This window comes from Peromyscus leucopus, chromosome 2, assembly GCF_004664715.2.
Source record: "Peromyscus leucopus breed LL Stock chromosome 2, UCI_PerLeu_2.1, whole genome shotgun sequence".
Lineage (NCBI taxonomy): Eukaryota > Metazoa > Chordata > Mammalia > Rodentia > Cricetidae > Peromyscus > Peromyscus leucopus.
In genome coordinates, this window is record NC_051064.1 from 108,180,835 (window position 1) to 108,205,722 (window position 24,888).

Here is a 24,888-nt window from a genome sequence, read left to right on the forward strand (position 1 = left end):
CAAGTTATCTGACTCTGAGGCCTGCACACCTGTGGGCAACACGCATGGGCTTCAGATGAGCTTCTCAGAGCAGAGATGGTTAGGACCCAGGAGACGTCACCCTGAACACCTGACTGAACAGCATTAGCCTTGGGTTGTGTTACTACTCATTCTTAAAAATCTGACTTTAACTCTTAGCAGAGTCTGGAAGACTTCTTTCCCAACCCTTCCACTACCTCTCTTACAGCACTCAAGGGAAAGAAGGTGGGGGGGTGTCGTTTTCTCCGGGGTGGTGGGAGGGGAGAAGGGGATACATGTCACGAAAGCTCCACAGAGGCTGCAGACTAGCACGAATGTAGGCGTTAGGTTGGCGTTTCTGTCCGATGCCTGGGGGAGTCTGTGCTGCAGGATGTTCCTCTTCTGTTCCTTTGCACTGATGCTTTCCCTTTTCTCCCCCTCCCATGTGTGTTCCCCCAGCGGCGCTGCCCTTCCTCATCATCGAGACGAGCACCATCAAGCCTTATCGTCGAGGGTTTTACTGTAATGATGAGAGCATCAAGTACCCCCTGAAAGTCAGCGAGACCATCAACGATGCTGTGCTCTGTGCAGTGGGGATCGTCATCGCCATCCTGGCGGTAAGTGCCCTGCCTCTGCCGTACTGATCTGACGGCCTCCTGTCTTAGACTGCACCGTATCTGAGCCACTGGAGGTTTGCAAACAGCCCAGAGAGACTTCCACCAAAGAGAACCTTGTCCGGTCTTCTTTTGTCTTTTGCCGCTACTACTATTTCTAAAACCAGCGTTTACTGGGAGATAAACATATACACATTTAGAAACACCTTCTAAACTATCGTCACAACAATCTAATGGAGTTTAGCTATTGGTTTTCTCTTCCCGTGTCCACAGAGTAAGACTTCGTTAATAAGTTGCCGAGTTGAGATTCGAACTGAGGCGTCTCTTACACCATGGTCTCATCTCTGAGCCACTGTGCTATGAGGCTGAGTCCCATCCTTGGCAGCTAGCCAAGGTGTTTTCTGTGCTCCTGCCTCACCTTTGCTGAGCTGCGGTGGGAGTGACCATGTCCTTGCAAATTTCTAGCTTGCTATTCAATTTCCCTGCCCTGTGGCTGTGGTGGTAAAATAAACAGGACTTGGAATTCAGAGTACTTGATCTAGACCCCACCCTCTACTAGCAAGCCTGACTCTTTAAAAGTGAGGATGAGCACATTGCTTCACAGTGTTACAATAAAGTATAAAATATCACGAATGTCTTAGCATTTTTTACCGCTGTGGTAAATGCCGTGGCCAAAAGCAACTTGGGGAGGGAAGGGTTTGTGTCAGTTTGTATGTCCAGGTAGCAGTCCAACACTGAGGGGAGTCAGGGCAGGAACCTGGAGGCAGAAACTGAAGCAGGGCCCATGGAGGAGGGCTGCTTACTGACTTGCTCTCCATGGCTTGCTCAGCTTGCTTTCTTCTAGCACCCAGGACCACCAGCCCAGGGGTAGTACTATGTAGAGTGAACCAAGCCCTCCCACGTGTATCATCAATCAAGAAAATGCCCCGTAGGCGTGCCCACGGGCCAATCCCGTAGAAGCATTTTCTCAATAGAGGTTTCCTTTCCCCAAATGACTCTAGCTTGTGTTAACATAAAACTAACAGCACAATGGGTATTAAAATACTTTGCGAACGCTTAATTGCTGAGCGGGTTACTGGGGTACACGTATAAAGTCCAGCCTGACACTGCTTCCCTGTAAGGATATAGCCCTCATGAACAATGCTGCAGAAATGTGACACACTTGGACTGTGACAAGGTCCAGGATTCTTTGGAGCAGTGCTAGCTTGTGGGAATTTGGGTGTGGTCCACCTGGGCCCTACCCTCTTTTGGTGTGTCTGTGTGAGACCGGAGACGGAAGGGTCATTCTTTGAAAGCTGCTGTTACAGTTTGTGAGGTTTACAGTTTTACAGCTGTCTGCTCCTCCAGCTTTTTCTAAGTTTGTGCTCTGCCCTTGAACTCCGGCCCTGTGGGTGAAAAGGAGGGGCAACACATACATCCTGGAGGACCATAAATCCCGGAGATCCTTGAACTGCTCTTCTGAGGAACACAACTTGGAGGTGGAACTCTGGCCTGCTAGCCCCACTATGCAGAGGGAAAATCTGTAGCCCAGACAGATTAGATAAAGGACACACTCAGAGCCTATAGCTAGTAAAACCTAGGGTCCAAGCCTATGCCTGGATGTTCAAAGCCCCCTTCCCATCTTTCAGACATGCACTTCAGGATGGCCAACCTCTCCAGATGAGCTGGCTGCTTCAGGGGGTAGACAGTTAGCTTAACTGGCCTGGTCCGGGTGGTGACTGGTAAGATACTGCTAACACAAGTTTTTCTTGTGACTTGCCCACTCTGGGGGTTGGTTGTAAACCCTGAAACTCCCTCTCTGTTTTTTAATCAACAGTTTGAATTTGGGCAATGGCAAGGGAAGCTTGTAGAACTCTTTCCAATCTTGAAAAGAAAAAAATAGCCCATTTGGCAGTCATAGTAGCTTGGGAAGGTGCACGAAGGATCTCTGTTCAAAAGCTAAAAAATGAAAGGTCCGATTTACTATTACTCCAAATTGATGGTTGTGGAAATGAGTTCTTCGGGAAGAATGGCTTTTCTTGAAAAGGGCATTTGTTGTGGAAAGCAGGTAATTGTAGAGTATGTCTTGCTGAGGTTTGAACAGGTGTTCTTGACAGACAGAGGATTGGTTAATTGAATACTTTAAAAGAGCACATTATAATCTAGGAGTCTTGTGATAAGAACAGGTTCAGGACAGGTACATCACGTGCTGATCAGGCGCTCTGCCAGGTGTTTTTCCCAGCATGCCCTGGGGGCTGCTCTTAGGCACACAGTAGAAAGTGAATTAGACACTGTTCCAAAGGTGAATCAGACACTGTTCCAAAGGTGAATCGAGTGAAAGATTGGTACCCATCACCCTCAGTTTCCTCCTCTATAAAATCAAAATGGTATCCACAGTTCTTCAAGAGGATTAAACTCAAACATAGTGGCCCTACAAACGCCCTGTATAGTGTGCTAGATGGAGTCTTGTACGTGGGAACAGCCCTTGGTCTCTCCCAGGCCCCAGGATAGACAAAGAAAATGTTAAAGCGGCTTCTCCAAAGGCTGGTATCTCCTTCCTGTCTTTCTTTTTCCAAGCAGAAGTCCTGGTCAGCAGGTCTTCCCCCTCGCCGTGCCTCCTCCAGAGGTCCCAACGTTCCTAATTCCTTTTCACGCCTGTTCTTAGGTGCTTCGTGTCCCTGTCCTTTATCATTGTCACCTTGATGTTTTCACTGAAATGTCCCCTGGGTACCCAAGTTTCCTTGACACACTCCGTGCTGGACCCCTCATCATAGGATGAGCAATGGCGTCAGTAAAATAGGTTTTAATCAAGCCCTTGTATAGTTTAGAGAAACACCTGGTGAGATACACAGCCCACAGCAGGGTCAGTGAGATGGCTCAGCAGGTAGACGACTTGGTGTGGGACACGAATTCGATTCTGGAACCCACCTCAAGGTGGAAGGAGAGAATCAACCCCTAAAAGTGTTTCTCTGGTCTGACCTCCGAATGGTCAATGTGGCACACGTGCCAGCCTCCTATGCCAATGGTAAAAAATTTTTAAATATATATATATAAAAAATACATACAATAACTGCTATCCTGGTCAAGAGCTACTGTGTGCCAGGGAAACATGGAGACAGTGTTAATAAAGTTCACCCTCAAAGAAACACCGAGAGCTAGATAAAGATATAGGCTCTGGTGCATATCTGAGCTCGTCTACTGTGGGTCCTGTTGCAAGTTAATTGAGCTTGGTCAGCCTCAGTAAATTGATACATTATATGGAAAGAGTATGTAAGTAGACATGTTTGCTAAAGTTTTGAAATGAGATCAGCACACACACATACACAGAGAGAGACAGAGACAGAGACAGAGAGACAGAGACTCAATGCTAGGCACAGTGAAGTTTACTCAATAAATGTTAGCTGTCTTCATTTCAATGAAGACACACTGTCAAAATATGGTGACTCAACTGAGCCACGACTATATATATATATATATATATATATAGTTAAAATGGAGTCTGGAAAGGAACCCCCACTTTTGACCACAACCAATCTTTTCATGTCATTAGTTAGATCCGAGGCCTCTTGCCTCTGGTTCCTCTCTGCAACAGTACTTCCGCCTCCTGCTCCAGCTGCCAGTGCATTTCCGCTAGAGGCACATGTGACATGTATGCTGTCACCTGTGGAGGTCTACTAGCCTGCTTGCTTGCCGTAATGCCAAGAGCGCTCCTGGAGAAGAGGTCAGCGAAGACCTCAGAGGCAGATGAATAACTCGCTTTGCTATGTTTGGTTCTGGAAAAGCTATCCAGGCTACAGACAGCAGCAGCAGGACACAGTTCCCATTCTCTCAACCTGAGTGCCCCCTGAGCCTGGCTGCCGTCACCCAGAATTGACTCCTGACCAGAGAGCCTGAGGGACAGTCAGGCAAGGGAGCAGGCTGCCGAACCGGAAATCGCATCAGCTTGCTACGGACTGCCCTGCACCTTCTGCTCAATGTCAGGTTTGTTTCACACAGCAAGAGGAGCCTTGACTGAGTCATGCCCTGGATCCAGTTTGCCCAGTCACCACAACAAAGGATTGGAATGGTGCTGGAGGAGATCAGGGTGGCTTCAAGATGCAAAGCTTGAGAGGTTATAGAGAAAGCAGACACCTTTCTGAGGCAGAACCTGTGGAAAAAACGTCGTCATTTTGACCTCTTTTTCAGATGTGTATCAGATTCTGGAATTACAGCATAAGAATTCCTTCCAGGTCCACACAGCAGCAGTCCCTGCCCTGCCTTGCAAAGGCTTAATGACTCTAGCAGCAGCCAGGCTAGGAACAACTCATAGTAAAAGCCCACGTCCTATTTAGCTTTCCTTCAGTGGTGCCTTGCAGTGGTGCCCATCAAGACTATTAAGGTCAAAGGTCTTACACCCCCCTCCCCCCGAAATGGTCATTGTCCTGTTCAATAAACATGGGCTCAGTGCTTGCCAGGAGCAGACCCCAAGATGGGCTTACATAGATTCCCTGTATCTAGGAATTGATGCGTGGGTATATCGTAAGTCAGTCTCCCTCCCTGCTGGCCATAAGCATGCTACTTACCCTCGAAAACCCAGCTGTGCAAAAATACTCCTAACTAAAAAAAAAAAAAACAAAAACAAAAACAAAAACCTCAGACTTTGGCACCATCTGTCTTAGGGTTGTATCTCAACTTCTGTTCTTCCTTGTTTTCACCTGTGCTAACAGTGAGCAAGCCACTGAAACTCTCTGAGCTACACTTTCCTTTTCTGTAAAAGTGGGCTGACCAGTCATTAACTCCTTGGGCTTATTTTGGCCTTCAGGTCAAGTGCTCTTACGCGTGTGATCAGTGAGATCCGTGCTTGCTTTTCTGTAGTGATGCCCAGTTGGTGACGCAGCTCTTTTGCGCACGCTCTCTTTATTAGCCCCGGGTAGTCATCCTGGGAGAATGAATGTCAAGAGCTGAGCCAGCTGGGGCTCGAGGATGATCAGTGACTTTCATAGGGCTGGCAACGTCAGAGCAACAGTCTTGATCCCACAGCCGCCAAGGCTTTTAAAGTCTTGACGCCTCCGCTGGCCTCTCTAGCCTGCCTCCCTTCCACAGCTGTTTCACAGGCCTCTAGTGCACCAGGTGGGGGGCACATGGTGGTGAGGTGCACGTAGTTTCATCACACAGCCAACAAGTGCCCATCTCAAACAAGCCAATAGTACCTTTAGTACCCGTTGCCTTGTTGTGGGATTCCAGTCTAGGTTTGGTCCCTCCTGCTGGATGACAGGTTCCTGAGAGCCTCCTCTGATGGAATGTGATAGGCACTGAACAGACACCAAGAGGGCGTCTCCAGGGAGCATTCCTTGGCTACCACCTCCCCCACCTTCCAGAAATCCCAGAGAACTCTGAGCCTGCCTCTGACCCTGTTGTTGGGATGCTGACTTCTCTTGTCTGTCTCCAACTTTGTGTCCTGTTAGCTGTACAGGGCGGGGGATTGGAGGAGGGGGGGAGATGGGACTGATCCAATACGATCTAATAGTGTTGATTCAAGATGCAGGCTATGGGGCTTTATATACAGTGTACAAAAATCACCAAGGATGCTTTCAGTCATGGGCAGAAAATCAAAAGCAATGGGCCTGAGATGCCAGAGGATCCTGCTTGTTTCCCAGAAGCCTTAAATACGCTCCATGAGGAACGTGGGGACATGCTCCGTGCCACATGCAAATTTCTTACTGGAGAGACAAGAAGAAGAGCTTAATACCTCCAGGGCTTGTTTATTCAGGATCAGGCTTCAGTTGGCCCACATCTGGACTTCATTAGTTCCCCCACCCCCACCCCATCTCCCTTTATCTGCACGAGTTCTGCCAAGAAAACAAGGTCCCCAACATTGCTCCTCATTAAAGGTTAGTTGAGTTTTCAACTGAAAAAAAAAAAAGGTGAAGCCGTGCTGGCCCAGCAGTGAGTTAGTGGGAGACCCAGTCCCCCAGTTTACAGTCCACTCCATCTGTGCAATTACCAAGACCACCAACAGAGAGAGGCCACATTAATCCTTCGGCTGTGCTGTCCCCTGATCCGATGGCTGCAGAGACCCTCTTATCCCTGGGGGCTTGTGGGAGGGGGCATCTATTTGTGATTTAGCAGACACGGGCATTGACTGACTCTGTCCGGGGTTTCATTCGTTCGTTCTCTCCAGCTCCCGTGCTCACTCCAGCCTTTGGAAAGGGACGGGGCCCCTCTCTAGTTCTGTTCAGCCCTTGGCGTTCATGACTGCTTGCAAACAGTAGCTAACATGAAGGTGACAGTAGCCTCTGCCTTAAGTAGCAATGCTTAGGAGTCTGAGGGATAGATTCTGGGGGAGTCAGAGTGTAGTGGGACAGTCAGATCCTTTTATGAGCTAGCTGAGGGACTAGAAACGAATTTGCCTTATCTTAAGTGTTCTTCAGCAGCAATATGAGGTAGGCATTGTTTTCCCCAATTAGGGGTGATCGAGGACACTGAAGTCAGTGATTTCATACAAGGTTACTCAGCTGAATAAAAGTGAAGGTGGGATTCAAACTCAGGTCTGACTTGCTTAAAGCCCAAGTCTTCTAATGGACATTCTTTTCTTGTTTGTTTGTTTATTTGTTTGTTTGTTGTTTTTATCTACACTATGTTAGGTGCTGTGTAGAGTGTTCTTCGTCTTTCTTTTAGTCAGCTATAAAAGCTTTTAGTTCTTGGCCTTGGAGAGCTACCTGTATGAAGACAAAACATCCAGGCCTCTGGGCAAGTGGCCACTGGTGAGAGTGTGCAGCAGTGATTTGTGTGAAACGATTTGAACAGAGGAACAGGCTAAGCCCATGGCCCTAGACTCAGCCCCCAGTATAGGAGAAAAGGAAGAAGGGGAGGGAGGAGGAGGAGGAGGAGGAGGAGGAGGAGGAGGAGGAGGATGACGACAGCCATGGTGGCCACCACCTACTTTGTGTAGGTAGATGCTCAGTGGGCCTTTCCCTGGTGGTAGACACTGGGGCCCAGAAGCTAATGTATAAGGTGTGATTTTTGCCATTGAAAAATGTGGTCGAAAGGGGATGCAAGGCAAGAGCAAGACCAGCCGTCCTGTTAAAGCCTCAAGGAGGGAAACAAATTAGAGAAAAAATTAAAAACGGAAATCAAAGTAGTGGGCCCTAGGGACAAGAGTTCTTTAAGGACAATGAATGTCAAAGTTTCCTTGTACTTGGGACTAAGAAATAAACAGAAAAATTTATTATTCTCCGGCTTTGAGGTCACCAAATGTAGATGGTGTGAAGTACCTGGGAGTTCCGGGGAAGAGGACTTCGAGCTGTTTTCACACACACACACACACACACACACACACACACACACACACACACACAGACTTGATCATCTTTTTAATGAGCGTATGTCCTGTGTCATTATCAGAAAACTCTCAGCTGCTGATAACCAGCACTACCCTCACGTTTGTGGATGGAGGAGTCAGGTTTAGCATAATGAGCCAGGTTTAGCGCCCCTACTTACTCCAGGTGCAGAGGTGAAAAAGCCAAGACCAGCTGGCACCTGAGCTCTACAGGATTTTTCGCCAGAGACCTTGACTTGCAGGGAGAAAGGGATTTCTGTTGACAATGGAGGAGATTTTGCAACTCTGGTCCGCTTGCAGGAACTGCAGAGCAGACCTGTTTGGCTGGAGGAACGGGGACAAGGACGCTGACGAGGTTCAGGTAGACAGAGACTGGGGCAGGACTGTCGAGGTCTCTGACTGAGGAGTTTACACTCCAATTAATTGATAGAGATTGACAAGAATGTTGTTTTAGGTTAGCTTGGTCAGTTTTCTAACCATGGTAAGAATGAAGCCAGAATCCTCACGGTGGCAATACAATGGGAACAGGGGAAAAGCTGACTGGAGGGACCTTGTGATAGCATGGCAAATGGAAGTTGATAGCAATGGAATAAGGAAAAGGGAGAAGGCTTATTATTAGGGCTCTTTGCAGTTAAGTTTAGGGACACATGGAACAGAAATACAGGGTGAGGGAAGTACTTTGGGGAAGGGCAGGGCTAGGTTTAATCTTGAACTTGGCTAGTTTGACCTACGGGCATTATGTCCACTTGGGTGAATTGTCAGGAGACTGGGACAGGATTGATTGGGGGGGGGGGCGCATTTGCCCTTCAGGAGATCACCTTGACAGAGCTATCGAAGCAGCTAAAATCACAGCCGCGAGCTGGGGATGCAAATCTACCGAAGACTCGGATTTGTTGAGTAGAAGCCAGATGTGGAGACCATGGAAACGGAGAGAGTAGCATTGAAATGGGAAGAAACACACAGGGGTACCCTGTTAAGGAAGCCTGACACATTCAACATAGAAAAGGAGCGTGGGTTCAGGAGTGTGCAACACTCTAAAGAGAGCTGCCGGGAGACACTCGAGTGGACTGACTGGCAGAGAATCTCTTCAAGGAGGCCTTTGAATGTGAGATCCTGCCATCTGGGAAAATAGTGGCCCTTGAAACTATGTTCTTCACGAGGCCCGTGGGCACAGGTAGCCATGCTGATTGCAGCCCTAATGGGCTTCTGAGGTCTCTCTCTGGCTTCTTGGTCATCCCTGTCTCAGAGGTCAGAGTTGTCATACGCATAAAGCCCAGAATCACCACTGGTGGCCTTAGAAATGCCTGTGTCTTTATGGTCTTTCCCAGCCAGCATGCACTGTACTGGCAAAGTGCTAAAGACAGTCGAGTGGGAATTTTCCAGTCACTTACTTATACTTAAGTAAAGATATGGCAGTTTCTTTTAGTATATGGAACATTTGCCTTCAGAGAAAGTACCGTTTCGTTCCTGACTCCATCTTGAGAGGTAGAACCCAAGTATATTATATTTTTCCTTTGCCTTGGGACTGAGAAAAATGATTCTCCATCATCAAATGTTTGTTGAATGAATCTTCTCTGGGCACAAAGAAATTTGTTGACCCACAAACATGAGATGTAGGGGTTTGGGTAAGGCAAAACCAACAACTTGGGATGGTGGCTACAAGTGCCAGCATATGACAAGAATATGCCTCTGTCTTTGGGACATAAGGACTAGCTACCCACTGGGACTTCAAAGAAACGGCCTCCTTGGTAACACCCGGAAGAACACAGGAGTGAGGAGGAGGCCAGATGTCAGCGATGGGGCTGTCAAGAAGTGTCCCCCCCACCACCACCCCTTTTTTATTCAGGGTGGCTCACTGGCCTCTCTGGTGGCCTTCACCACTCTCCCTTAGAAAGCCTTGGTAATCATATAGTGGCCCGCGGGGTGCTGTGAGAAACGGACAATGCGGAGGAGGGAAAAGCGCTTTGTAAGCTGTAAAATGCTGTGTAAATATTATTAAAGCCGAACAGAATATAGGGACGTTAGCCCTTCAGAGTCAACAGGAGGGGGGTTCTCAGTCTCTAGCAGAGGAATTGTTAGGACGTAATGTGTAAAAATATTACTTTTCTTGGGGTGATTTATAAATAGAGCAGAGTGTTTCAAATAACACAGAGCAGCTGAGGGGGGGGGGCGCAGGGGGTCCTTCTGCACTTTCTTTCTTTCCTTCTTTTCCTTGAAGGATCGAAACCAGCATCTGCACACACGCATTTTCTGCTTCTGCCCTGGCAGGTTGTGCTCCCTACATCCAGTTTGAAATGTTCTTTTGCAAAGAACTCTTGGAAAAGATATTCTTAAAGAGTGCTTTGATTTTTTTTTTTTTATTATATATTGCCCAACCCCTCCTAATTATGGAAGAAGATGGAAAAAAAAAAAAAAAAAACCAACCAGACCAAAGCTTTGGAGGTGCCGGGCATTTGACATATCACCTATGGAGTCCCCTGCCAGCCTCACAAGGTGGATATTAATGCTGTTTTCTATAAGGGGACACCTAAGCCCAGACAGGTGAAGTCATCTGGCTGGAAAGTAATAGATGGGATCACACTGAGACCTCCTGGCTCCCGGGTTGGTGCTTCTTTCTCTATACTATGCCCTGCCCTTCCCACTAAGGCTGGCCTAATGTCCCTCTCCATTTCCTCTCCAGAACAGTTCATATCTGAAAAGACGTGGGTATCTGGGCTCCTCTTCACCACAAAAGGCAGGAAGAGGCTCTCCCTTACAGTTGGAGACAGCTTCCCGACCACTGGCTGGCTGGCCAGGACCCATCCCTTTCTGTCCCCTTGTAGCTTAATTGCCATGCTTTCCTCTGTATGAGTTTCCAGACTCCGGGCCAAGGGCCTTAAAAGGCAGGTAGAGGAGAGTTCTCTGCCGGTCTGGCAGCCGGCCATCGCCCCCAGATCTGCTGCTCGCTGCTTCAGAGAGAGATCAACATGGAAGGCATTTTTCTCCAAAGTGAAATTTACATATCAGAACCTTGCTGACTGAGGCAGAAATGTGGACCCTGGGGGTGGGGACCAAGCCTTTGGAGAGAAGGGGGTGCTCATTTTATGACCCAGGAATGAAAACATTGTGAATAATGAATAAAGTCCGAAAGCAGTAAATCTGAGACTCCAGAGTAGGCGAATAACATGTCAGGGAACGGTTTAAGCCCTTGCCTCTCCTGCAGAGGTGCAGCCCAAGTTTCATTAAACAGTCTTTAAGGGTTAGGATTACAAGAAGCTGAGTCCCCTGGTTCATAATGATGATTTATGGCTGTGTTGTCGACTCCTCGACCCTTCCGTACGAGGGGACGGAGAAAATACATAATTTGCTGCTCATTAACGGTGCAATCTGTCAGGGTGGCTCCAGAAGCCATGTGGTCCTGGAGCCTTGTGTCTGCTAAGTGGCTTCAGCCCGGCTGTCCTGAGGACACACAACTGCTCCTCCACCGTAGAAAATCGTTTTGATAATAACAGAACTAACAAGCTAATCTCTGGGTAGCCCACGCCGTATCTTTGAACTGAGAGACAGTGGGCTTTACTCATCTGTCATTTACCAGGCTCCATCCTTCAGAGCCCCCGAGCCCCCATCTGTATAATGGGCTTGCCTTCTGGACAACAGTTCCAAGGAACTGTGAGAAATGGCTGCTGGGAGCAACATTGTCAGGGGTTTGAGGTGGCATACGATCTCTTTTTCCCTCTTGGTCTTCCCATCCTACCAGGATCTTTACTCATAGCTCTCTGAGATGGCCACACCATAGGAGTTTTAGAATGTTGAGAGGTTAGGCCTGAAGAGAGTGTCCTTGAATTGTCATAAAACCCTTTCTCCCGAAAGTGTCCTGCAGAAGTGACTCTTGCCTAAAATTAGCCAGTCATTCCGTGTAAAAGATGCTCATTTGCAGGAGAAACCCACATGTTCTTTCTTACCATGAACAGAAAATTACACCGAATGATGCTTGAGCCAGGATGTCTTTGTCTAAGTCAGTGGCCTGGTCCTGGAAACTCAGGAGCAATCCAGGGGCAGGCATTGTGCCCAGGGCCTTGGTCCTGCTGCTCCTTGCTTGTAGGTGTTTTTCACAAGGACCCTTTCTTCCTGTTCCCTGTTCCCTCTGCTTGCTTAGGAAGCCGGCACAGCAGCGTTGAGGGTAAATGTCATTACTGTTCTGAAGTACTAAACCATGATTCTGCAAACAGAGAACGTATTCCAAATTCACTCAGTGGGTGATGACTCCAACCAAGGCTACTTGATTTTTTCATTCAGTGCCCATCCCCCTCCATGTAAACATACCTGAGTGTGATTTATAAATAAAGAATCAGAAGTCAGTGAGCAAGATTGTGGTAATGGACATCTGGACATTGTTACAGTGTTAGCCTGTAAGATTCCATAGGGTAGAAGTCCAAACAGGTTGGAAAGGGAATTGGATCAGGAATGGTAGGAAAGAACATTGGGCAGAGAGCAAGTGCACCTAGGTTCAGTCTTTGGGAGCAGGTTAATCTGGGCTCTAGACTGATCAGCATAGAATGGCTGCTTTTGTATCTGACTTGCTATACCTCTCAGATTTTTCATCTCTGTGGCAGGTTATCAGAGGGACATTGGCAAGGACTAGGGGACATTTCCAGTTGTGCATCTCTGAGGACTGACCTATCTCCCACTGCCTGACATCTGTCTGTTCCTTCAGTGACCATGTCTGAGTACCCATGGGGAGCTAAATATTCGTTTTGCTTTCTCAGGGAACAGCTAGGCAGGTGCACTGACTGGGCCACCCTTTAACCATCCCTGTCCTGTAGAATCATCCTCAGTATGATCTGGGGCAAGTGTGGCACTTACAAATACAGTACATTTGTCACCCAGGGCTCTTGTGTCAGCATTGTTCCCACCCCGGCACCTGCTTGTCCTTGGACCCAGCTGGTGTGTTTATTCTATGCACCACCCACCCCTGCATTTTGAGGCCATTGAGGACCTGGATTACACTCACGCCTCGATGCCTTACCCCACTGTAAAGGAATAACGGAACCTCTGCAAAGGAGTGCCCCAGATGTGCCAATCTATTGCTTCCCTTGTGGTTGTGAATGTATCTGCTTGCTGAAAGGGCAAGTGTGGTTCATCCTCCTCCAGGGGAGGAAGTATGAAAGGGAATTTTGTGGTGAGCGATGAGCTGACCATCGCTGTCCCCGGCCTGGGGTTGCAACCAGGAAGTGGCCACAGCTGTGCCGTGGAGTTAAGACAAGGGGAGCGGGCTGCACGGTTGTGCATCCACCCAAGGCAGTTTAGTCTAACGGCAGAGAGACACTGTCCACATTCACCTTATGGAGTGGCAGCTGGCCCGTGCTTGCTGGAAGGCCAGGCAGTTTCAGCAGCGGGGATGTAGTACACCGTGGAAGAGCATGCAAATCAGCCTCCTTCTTTGGCTTTCAAACCTAAGGAGACAACAAAGCCCAGCTGAGGAATTCGGGTACCTAAAGGTACCGTATTGAATGTTGCCTTTATTTCAGTGTTATTTTGTTCTTGTTTTGGAGACAGGGTCTTATTATGGAGCCCATACTGGCCTTGAACCCTTGATCTTTCTGGCATTGTAGGTGTATGCTACTGTGCCTAGGTTAGTCCAGTGGTTCTGTTGTTGTTTTTATAAGACTGTATGTGTAAAAAATAAAATAGGGCTAGAGATGTCACTCTCTATGGGGCCTTGGGTTCAATTCTCTATAGAAAATTAAATAAATGAATGTTAAATAATAAAAAATAATAAAGCCTCCCTTCCATGACCCAGCACATTTCCTGCCAATGCTATCTCACATAAACCAGCGACTCTGCAAAGGCCAGCCACCTCCGTTTATGGGGAAGGAGGCTGAGGCATGTGAAGCTTGAGAGGTTTCGTGCTGAAGGGTGGAGGGAGGCGGCAGAGCCTAGATTCACTATGGATTGTGGAAATGCTCATCAATGCTAGCTCCAAGACGGGACCCTCACCAGAGTTGAACTAGTACTAATAATCCTTCACCACCTCCCAGAACCCTAAGATTTGCTCACGGGGGTCCCTGATGTATCCCTTTTAATCATGCCCTTGAGCCTTTATCTTCTTTTGTTTTCTATAGTTGAGTCCTTTTTGATGTACATATATACAGATAATACATTAGTCTCATACACATATGTATATCATATATATTTATACTTGGTGGGTTTTATTGTTGTTGCAGAGATACTATGGCAATGTAAGAATCTTTTTAAAGAAGGAAATGACAGCCATGTTCACACTTTGTTTCTCTTTGTGTTATTTAAATATACATATTTAAGTAGGAAATTAGGATTCTGTGGATTTTTTTTTTTTTTGAGACAGGGTTTCTCTGTAGCTTTGGAGCCTGTCCTGGACTAGCTCTGTAGACCAGGCTGGCCTTGAACTCAGAGAGATCCACCTGCCTCTGCCTCCCGAGTGCTGAGATTACAGGTGAGCGCCACCCCCCCACACACACCCCCGGCGGATTCTGGGGATTATACCTTATAGTTAAAATACTGACTATGTTCTCCTGTTGTCACATAGTGCGGTTTTGCAGCATCAGCTTTGAGGATGTCTCAGCTCTCCCTCACTTCCTTATTCATTTCATTTCAGATCATCACAGGGGAATTCTACCGGATCTATTACCTCAAGGAGAAGTCCCGGTCTACCATTCAGAACCCTTACGTGGCCGCCCTCTATAAGCAAGTGGGCTGCTTCCTCTTCGGCTGCGCCATTAGCCAGTCCTTCACAGACATCGCCAAGGTGTCCATCGGGCGCCTGCGGCCTCACTTCCTGAGCGTCTGTGACCCTGATTTCAGTCAGATCAACTGCTCCGAGGGCTACATTCAGAACTATAGGTGCAGAGGAGAAGACAGCAAAGTCCAGGAGGCCAGGTAGGATGCCGCCACCACACAGACACAGCAGGTGCCTGCCCTTCTTGACCTGGTGAGGTTTAGAGAGCACCCCCAGAACACCCCAGGTGCTGGGCTCTGGTTTAGATGAGGAAGAAAGCGTAGTACCTGCTCTCAAAGAAAGAGCTCACAGTCAAATGATAAAGACAGATGTGTAAATGGATCATTGTGAAATGGCATTGCTAAACCCATTCATTCATTCATTCATTCATTCATTCATTCATTCTCTTGTTTATTTATGGGTGCCTGCTACATTCCAGGCATGTATCAAAGCACTACCAAGGATGCAAAAATGAACAAGATTCAGAGTCTAGGGAAGGGAAGACAGAAGAGCGAACACTGGGGATGTGAATATGGTCCTTTCACGGTCCTCTCTTGTTCTTGCAGGAAGTCCTTCTTCTCGGGCCACGCCTCCTTCTCCATGTTTACTATGCTGTATCTGGTGGTAAGTTTCTGTCCCCTAACAGGAGCAGTGCCCAACCATAGCTTACCCCCTTGGTATCATTGAGGATATAATTCATGTGAAATCCTTGGGGGTTTGGGGGGAGGCTGGGCACATTAGATCTCATCAGAGCTCAACGCTCCCATAGCAGAAGTCCTGTTCATTTCTAGGCTTTTTCTATTATTTAGATAAAAATCCGTTCCCCCTGCTGCTAAATAGGGACTGTTGTGTCCATTTTGAAATAACAGAGGGATAGAGGATACTTGTGTACTAGTTTATGGTACAAGCATTGCTTTCTGGGAAGCCACGACTCCTTTGGTCTTGAAAATAACCTTATGTTACAGATGCTGCTTTGTAGTGGGAAAGGATTATTAGACCCAGGGGGTCTAAGTGAACTGCTAAATTTACAAATGCACCAGCAGTGACATTCAAACCCAAGGCTTCTGATCTGGCTCTTCGCATTGTGCACTGTGTGGGTTTGTTTTGTAGTATACCAATAGGAGAACTTCAGGAGGCTTCATTTATATCACTTCAAAAAAATTTAAGTTGTTTATATGGGAGGAGGCCTGCGCACACTATGGTGTGCCTATGGCAGTCAGAATCAGTTCTCTCTGCCATCCTTACCTGGCTTCCAGGGACTGAACTCAAATTGTAGGGCTTGCTTGCATTGTCAAGGAGGAAGTGCCTTTACCCTCTGAGCTCTCTCACTGGCCTTCATTAGCTCGCTTGCTGAGAGTGATTTTTGACTTTTACCAAGTATTTCTAATGTCCAGGAATTCACAAAGTGCAAAATTTGTATTCCTATTTCCTGGATCCAGAGACATTAGGAAGTGTGTCTGAGTTCGTTTGCCTTGGAGATGGCGGGGAGGATGTGATTTGGATTCGCATGTTGCTCTTCCCAGGCTGGCTTCCTCGGGCATGCTCAGACAGCGCAGGTGGACAGGCTTCTCCACTCCAGCTGCCCGGTGGACAGCAGGCCGCTCTGCTTTCCTTTGTCAGTGAAACACGGTCTCCCCCGCCTTTCCTCTCCCCTTGAACGAGGTCCCCGAGCCAAGGCACTTCCTGCATTCAGCTGCTCCAGTTGAGTTCAGAGCAAGAAGGTGCAGAGAGGTCGGACATAGCTCCGAAGAGTGTAAGCTGTTTGGAAAAAGAACATTTTGATTTCAACTTATTTTAAAAACATAATTAGGAATTGAAAAAAAAAACAGAGTTTGTTTTGTTTTGCTTTTTCCCCACTCCTTTCCAAGTTCAGAGGCCTCCGGCTTCCCATTACCCAGGATGCAATGCTGAAAGGTAGGCCCCAGCCTATAAAAACAGTAGACCTGAACCTTATTTATTCACGAGTGGCACTCCTCTCCATTCTTCAGTTGCTTGTTTTTGTTTTGCTCTCAGAAAGGATAATTTAGCAGATATTTAGGTTTCTGTTCCATGTGTGTATTTTACCAGGGCTGGAAGCAATTTTACAAATGTAATTTCAGTATTTTGTAAAAGTGCTTAGGAGAATTGTATGTGTTCAACCCCCACCCCACCCCCCATGTTCCCTTCATTTTCTTCCAAGAGAAAAATACTGAGTTCTTTTGAAGCCAGCCCTGGGCAGGATGTCCTCTGCTGCTGCCCAGGTGTGTGCTGACATGTTTGGGGTGCAGGTTTGGGGTTCCTGCTGGGTGCCAGCCACTATGCCTACAGCTCACCACAAACATTCGCATCTCTCTGTAGCTTGTGGGCTTGGCTTTGATGATCTTGTTTGTGGAAACAGACTTGAATCTGAGAAGTTAATAAGGACATCGTACAGCCAGTAAAACAGAAAGGCACGTGAAGGGTGGTCTTCTCCAAGGGGCACTGTTGCCTCTTTTCATTATATTGGCTACCAAAAAAAAAACCTTCTCGGAAAAAGGCGGAAGGAATGTGAGCTCTTGACCCACCTCACCTGAAGGAGAGGAGAACTATCCTTCTCCACATCTGCTTTCACAGCTGAGGTGGTTCCACACTCCCCCGCCCCCAGCTGGCTTCCTCCACTCCATAGCCCCTCACTAGCTGTGGTCACAGAAGGCAGTCTGCCCACAGGATGACAGAGGGGGGCAGCATGCACTGTCATGGAAGATGTATTTGTAGCTCTTGGAAGGAGAGGAAAATTGAAGTGCCTTCTTATTGCTGGAAGAAGGAAGGGAAGCTGAAAATGAGAGGAGAGAGAGAGGGGCATGCTTAGCCCTTGCCTCCTGGTATATTATCACACACACACACACACACACACACACACACACACACACACCTCTGATTACATACACACCACAGCGTCTTAGGAACTTGTGCACGTATTCAATGTCCATTCTTGAAGACGCCAACACATGCAGATTCATACACACAGATCTCTCCCTGCTGACCCCCAGCCCCAAGGTTATCTGGCTTTAAATGGTCTCAGAAGCAAAAGACTGAAAATTCGAGCACTGTTCTTTTCTAGAACTTGGTTTTGTGTGACTGTTTCACAGAAGTCCCAGTCCTTCCAATGTCCCACTTGCAAAAATGTTCTCAAGGAAGTTTGAAGCTCACACTGCGGGAGAGTGGAAATCTTTCGATCAGTCAGGCAAGGCCCTCGCCCATCCCTCGGGGCTTTTCTGTTGGACTCCCGGAAGTGCTGGAGTTGGGCCTGGATCCTGGCTTACCTCTACGCACCCTGAGCTTTTTTTAACAGCCTGAGAGCCACAGCTTCCCTGGAGCATTGGAGAGAATCATATGTGAACCAGCTGAGCACAGCGCTGGTTGCTTTTGCCTCTGGAATCAGCCAGATGTGGACTCTGCTCTGGCTGTGCCCGTGGCTAGTTGTGAGCTCTGAGTGGTTTATACGTCACAGCCTCTATGTTCTCCTCTGTAAAATGGAGACTGTCGCCTCTGTCTTCTAGAGTGGTTGCCACTTTTCTGAGCTGGCCCTACATTCTCCATCTGTCACATGAAAGAAAAAGGAGTTACTTATCACTCAGCCAAGTGTTTCTTTCTGGAAGGCGTTTAAAGTCCTCTCTGTGATGGAAAAGAGGAAGGGAAGTCACGAGGGCCAAACTTCTGTCCATGCAGCCATGGTGTTCACAGACAGGGGCTGACTAGAAACACCAGGCATCCCCACTGCAGACCTGTCAGCTTCAGCCATCACCAGCAACAGCTTCCATAGCTTTGAAGGGCACTCCAGATTGGGTTTGGATTTGCAAAATGGGCGGCTTGGAAAAACCATGACCCAAACACCAAATTATCCTTGGGCATGGAAGCTTAAGGATGAGGTTAAGGTTTGTTAGAGACTGATGTAGATGCTAATAAAAACAAAAAGAGCACATAGAAGCATCCGCCGTGCCTCCCACCTCAGGGTCTTGGCCTGTATCCCAGAAGACCACATCTAGATTGGTCCTTTGCCTCCATGGTCGAGATATGAGGACAGTGTAGTTACCTGGATAAAACACCAGCACTTGGGCAGACATCAGTTTATGTAGCACACCTGGTATCTCCACTGTGGACCAGATTCCTGGATACTATTCAGGGCTCCTGAGATGCTTCAGACCTGGGATCATCCACAAGAAAAATCACCCGTTCAGCATTTGGCAAATATTCAGGGAGTGGCTGATATGCACCAAGTGCCATGTTGGGAGTGGGAAGATGGAATTTGGTAAGGTGTGGTCACGGTGCTTCAAGAGTTCATCAGACAGAGGCCCAGGAGGACAGTGATGATAATGTGGCACCTTGTGCTCAAGAGATCGGGAGATGGGTAGGTTATTGCGTCTGTTTGGAATTGTGGTGTGCTGGGGCAGATAGATGAAGACAAAGCCAGGGAAGGCCTCCTGTGGCATTGGTCCCGTGAAAATGGGAGGAGCTGGAGGAACCCACAGTCCATAGACTCATGTGTAGCACTTCCTGCTTGGTGGCCAGAGGCAGCAGGGAGTGAAGTGCATGCTTGATAGTTGATCCCTAAGCTCCGGGATCACATGCTCCATCTTTCCCTCCTGCAGTGCACGTTTGGCTGCGGTGGGTTCATATCCAGGCTCCTCATTAGAAGGCAGCGCCTTACCCTTTGTCTTTTCTCAAGTCTCATTCTCAGAGAGGCCCTCCCTGACTGCCCTGTTTAAGATAGATAGTCTCATCTGCCATCACTAGCCCTTCCTAACCTCCCCCACTCACATCTTTAACACATGTGCAGTGAATGTTTGATGAATGAATGAGTGTTTGAATGAATCTCAGACCATTTGACTGTCATAGGGCAATGATCTTTTCTATTCTAATAATTTTCTTTTCATCCTACTTACTCATGGACTTGTTAGATTACTAAGATCCATGTGGTCCAGGGACAAGGCTTTTACCTCTTCACCCCTTGGCTTTTTCTGTGTTGTCCTGTGAGAACTGTTTATATGTCACAGGATTTGGTGGGTACCAAGGAAACAGGGAAGTGGCTGACCTCCGATGGCCACATTCTCCAGGCTGTGGTTGTTAGTCATTGAGGTTTTGTTCAATAAGTTTGAAATCCCAGAGCATAGGGTCTGGGCTGCCCATGAGGCATTCCCACAGATCCCTGGAAGAACATGTTCTAACCTCTCATAGGGACATGATTGCTGTTTCTAGGGGGAGAGAGGCATCAACCACTGTACCAGATGGTTTTCCTTTCTACTCCATTCCATCTGTCCATTCATCCACCCATTTGTGAGCACTTGAGAGCCAGAACCTAGGTGAGCACCTAGAAACACCAAAGATGCTCGTAATTTGTGGAGAAAACCATAAAAGCATACAGTTGTGGCTGAGTCCGAGAATCTCCCTGATTCGTGTTGGGAGTGGATGGAACAGAGAGAAAGGAAGGGTTGTTACTCCACTGATTAAGTCAGCTCAGAGACTTCCAGGCCAGTGCCTTCCACTCACATATGCCGGCCGTATGTCTGCCATTGAGCCGTGGGTGTTTATAAGTACGTGAGACAGGTGCAGAGGAGGAGCCTACAGCTCCAAAGATCCTGGAGCTTGTCCCAGATGACAACTGCATCACGCCCTGGGATGGCGTCTTTTCTCCGAAGACTGAAGAGATAAGTTCAGAAAACCAGGACTCGGTGTACATAAGTAATTTCCTACAGAGACTGGCAGCTCTTGAGTTAGATCGTAGACTCAGAAAGGTTCCCCGGTGCCTTGAGCAACACAGCCTCTTCTGCCTCAGTCTTTGCATCTGTGCCATGGGCACCCTGGTGTCCCCCTAACATGATGATTGTGGCAGTTGCTGGTAATTAAGCTTCTAGCCAGTGTCTAACTCAGTGCTTGGCAGAATGGTCATTTCGTCTCTCTGTCTCTTGACAGTGATGGAAAAATGAGATTTGATTTTCTGGAAAGGAAGAAAGGGTCAGGTTAAAAAAAAAAAAAAAACTTTTGTCTTCAAAGCAGTTTAATAACTCTACAGAGGGAAACTGGTTTACATCATGTGACATTCTGCCAAGCACTTGAGCCCGGGCCAGGTAGGGAGCCCAGGAGGAGACTGGAGAACGAGAAAGTGTCTCTCTCTGGGTGTGGGTGACCTATGCTGCCTCCCAGAAAGCTGCCTTTTCACTATTAACCCACCTGTCCCAAGAGCTGGGAGAGGACCGCACGGGCCTGTTTCTCCAGTATGCAAATCTAGCAGGCAACACAAATGACTTAGCAAGAATTAGGGAGCCTTAGAGCATGGCTCACACACCAGGCTCAGACCCAGGTAGACTGCACCAGGCTGAAACTCGGGCATAAGGAGATCTTGTTGGAATTCCAATTCTGTAGGACCCCAGGTGTGAAGCTAGGGTCAGGGAGAGAGTTCTGTTTCTGGATGCCCATGTGGGTGCCAAGGTTCCATATGCATTTCTTTGAGGGGTTGGGGAGAGTCAGCCTCCTTACCTTTATTGTAATCCTCCTCACACCCCCAACCAGCAGTTCTGTTTTAACAACTGGAAACGCAATCTCAGTACCAGCAGGGAAAATTGTTAGGACACAGGAGTATTGTTAGTACTCTTATTTTTAGTCGCAGAACGTATTTCATTGGTGTGTGTCTTTCCAGTTTTTGAACACAACACATGCTTGCAACATTTTTAAAAATGAGCACATCTTGAGGGCTGGAGAGGTGGCTCGGCTGTTAAGAGCACTGGCTGCTCTTCCAGAGGACCCGGGTTCAATTCCCAGCACCCACAGGGTAGCTCACAACTGTCTGTAACTCCAGCTCCAGGAGTTCTGACACCTTCACACAGATACAAATGCAGGCAAAACACCTATGCACATAAAATAAACAGAAGTACTTTTTTTAAAAAATGAGCAGGCTGTATAGGAGAACAGAGAACTTAGAAAAGTAGAGTGACTTAGCTGAGGCGCACACATGCCATCCAGTTGTTCTTGCTGCAGAGCTCAGCTCTTGCAGTATCCCAGCCATGCTTAGCGAGTGGGTTCCTCAGCCCGGAGTCCTTCACAGAGAGAAACAAACACAGGCAGGACAGGATGTCAGCAGTAGCTTGGATGTGGTTAGGGTAACTCACTCTGGTTTTGTCCAGCTCTCCTTATTCCTTTCCTAAACAACTTTTTTTTTGAGGGCTGACGACCTTGCTGAAGCTCCCTCACTGATAACTGGGAGAGTCTGTTTTGGTGCAGGATTGGAGGCATGCCAAGCAACGCTGTGATCGGCAGGGCTTAACGTCTTCTTGAGTAACTTGGACCAGTACCGTGAACTGGGAATGAGTGGAGCCTTACTGTCCGTAAGCTCCAGAATTCGTGTAGAGAACCTCTTGAGGCCTGAACCGCAGTCCCGAGTTGGCTTTTGGGGACTGAGGTAGGCACCTGGAGATCCCATGCATCTGGTGGTGGCACTGGTAGGTGTGGTGGCTCCTACTATCAGCCACAAAGCCTATTGCCACTGTCAGCTAACTTCAAATGCATCCATTAAGTAGAAGGTCATTGCACAAGGTCTTTCTTTAGTAATTTATTTGTTTTGGAAAGATTGTCACAGTCATTGAATAACTATCATGTCAAGGCAAAGGGGTGTCTCCACTGTGGACATCAGAGTCATTCCTGATCATGAGGCCATTGCTCCACGGTGTTCTAATTCCTGATGGATATGGAGGCACAAGTTGCATCTGCTGGCTGTCATTCCCAGTTCGTGTGAGGAATTCTTTTCCCATGGCCCATACTCTGTTCTCATTCACAAGCACTCCCTTCCTCTCTTCCTGGAGCTATTCTGAAGCCTGTCTCCTCCCCAGTTCCGCTCCGGTATGAGATTTTTCTTTTCTGGAGCCCCAGCCTGAAGCCTGAGTCAGTGGCAGGGGAGATGTCGCCTTGTCCGGTTGGGAAGCCCACCCTTCCTCTGCCCCACCCTGGCTTCCAAGGCCTGTGACCTAAGTCTGCAGGCAGCAAGCAAGGGGAAGGGTGGGATTCTGCACAAGTGCTTTCCGAGGTCTGTAGCTCTTTCAGTGACGGAAACTGAAGAATCTTAGAGGTGCTTAAAGAAGCGTGATTAAAGAATAAAACCTTGCGCTGACTGAGTTGTATGCTGTGCTTTGTCCTCTATATCCGTGTAGCCCACCAATCCATACCTCTGCCTCTAAGACAATGGTTGTTGCGCTCCTTTACCTGAAAGGAAACTGAGGCATGAGGGCTTTCTGATGAAAACCTGTGTCCTTTCTGTTATCCACCCGTCTGTCCACTGTCAAGAGTAGCGGGAGGCAGGCAAGCCTGAGTGGGCACACAGACTGTGTCCCTCCTTCCTGCAACTTGTTTTGGGTCACGGGGAGACCAACATGACTTCCATCCTGGCTCCCATAGTGAGACACTATGTAATCCAGGCAGGTCTCGAACTCACCATCTGCTTGTCTGTGCTTCCTGCTTGGATTATAGGCATCATGCTGGGCTAAAGGCAGGATTTTTTGGTGTTGAGGTGACAGCTTTTAGAGTCACCATGACATTTACACTGCCTATGGTAACCTAATGCTGTCCATACTCCACATGAAGCATCTAGATTCTCCAACTTTGGTGCCTTGCTTAAAGCCAATTTTCAAATTTCTAATGCTTCCCTGACCTCCAATAGGTAGATATTCTCTCAAGTAAGTAATTGCAGGTTAATGGGCCTCCCCCCCCTCAAGGATTCAAACGCTTTCATAATTTTTTAAGCATTGTGACAGAATTAAGGACTTAGTATAAAGCATTCACCAGTCTCTGTTGTCACACCCTTAGTATTCGGTGGAATACAGTCTGAGAGAAATGGCTCTGCCCAACAAAGAGCAGATTCCCTGGCTTGATCCCCAAGACCCTCTGCAACCTTATTTCTCCTTATACCTCATACAGTCTCCTTTCCAGCCAGGCTGGACTATTGGAAGTACTGCACTCTCTGCCCTCACAATTCTCCCTTAACTTCCATCAGAGAGTCTTCCGTCTTGATGGTTCAAGTCCATCATCCTAGCAGCAATGACACTCGCTGGCTGCCCTCCACCTACTTACATGGTGTCTGTGAGACACATTAGTACATTTACTGTACCCATAACTCTATACGGAGTGGAGATGACGTTTCATTTCTCTGTCCTTAGCATACATTGTAGCATCTACCAGTCCATGGTTCTGTTCTTTGGGGTTTTTTCTTGAGAATGAAATTTCCAGTTTTATTCTCCAGGTGTTCTAGAATGTGCATCAAATGCTAATTGAATTTATACATTCATTTATACATTCATTGTTCTTATAAACAAAGATTCTAGATCTCTGTTCAAAGTGTCCTTTATGCCTCTTACTTCACAAAGGAAGTTTGGGGTACATTTAGTTGTGTTAATTGTCTTTGCCTTTGGGATGGTGATTTTGTTGCTTCTTTTAGGTTTTAACTGGTTATTGCTGTTGTAGGAGAAACCCTTTGATGTTTTTCTTAAATTTGCTTAGCAGCAAACAATAGTATACCCTCTTGTTAGTTTTTCATTCAGTACTTTTTAAATTTCCTAATATTAGACTCTTTGGGTCAAAATGTTGGTAGAGCCACCTGCTGTTCTCTATGGGCGGCCTTGTGTTTTCCAAGTAGTTGAGCATTCTGTCCTAGAGAAGGCTCCCTGCACAGCCCAAGTGCCTCTGGGATCTTCCATTCTCTCTCTGTCCCCTCAGCCAGGCCTCCTGGCCCTTGGCATGCTCCTTCCTGGCCACCAAAAGGAAAGTGCCCCATTGTCTCTGGAAGGGAGGTCTGGCCTCTGCCCCTGCCTCGGGTCTGCCGTGTGGCAGCGGCCCCTCCCTTTGCTCTTCCCTTCCCCTGGCCTCTCCCCTGCTTTGATTTGTAGTCGGAAGTTCCCCCTTGTTCCTCTTGCTTCTTCCCCCTCATTTCCCAAGTTCCCACAGGAACCTGGGAAGTAAGTTGTGCCCAGAGGTTAAAGCGGAAACTCTAGCAAGATAACTCCGGAGGGGACAATACCCAGTTGACGTCATTTCAACTTTCCTTGGGCCAGAGGTGGTGTTTGGGGTGGGTTTTTGGTTCCTTTTCTTTTCTTGTCTTTTTCTTACGTTTTTCTTCAGGTTACTCTTCCACCCCACCCAGTGCACAGTATCTGTCAGCCTCCCCTTGAAAGTTGCCTGGCATTGTCTGGCTGGTTTATGTTTCCTCCTTTGCTGATTCAGAATCCGGGTTCCTCCTGATGACTTGGATA

General features: G+C 47.6%; 1 protein-coding gene across 1 annotated transcript in view; it reads left to right on the forward strand.

Annotated features, from left to right (window-relative positions):
• Plpp3 (phospholipid phosphatase 3) overlaps positions 1-24,888 on the forward strand; it is a 78,362-nt gene that overhangs the window by 37,673 nt on the left and 15,801 nt on the right. The window contains exons 2-4 of the mRNA XM_028887977.2: positions 457-614; positions 14,522-14,802; positions 15,208-15,265. Coding sequence (XP_028743810.1) covers positions 457-614; positions 14,522-14,802; positions 15,208-15,265 — 497 coding nt within the window. The remainder of the gene's footprint in view (positions 1-456; positions 615-14,521; positions 14,803-15,207; positions 15,266-24,888) is intronic.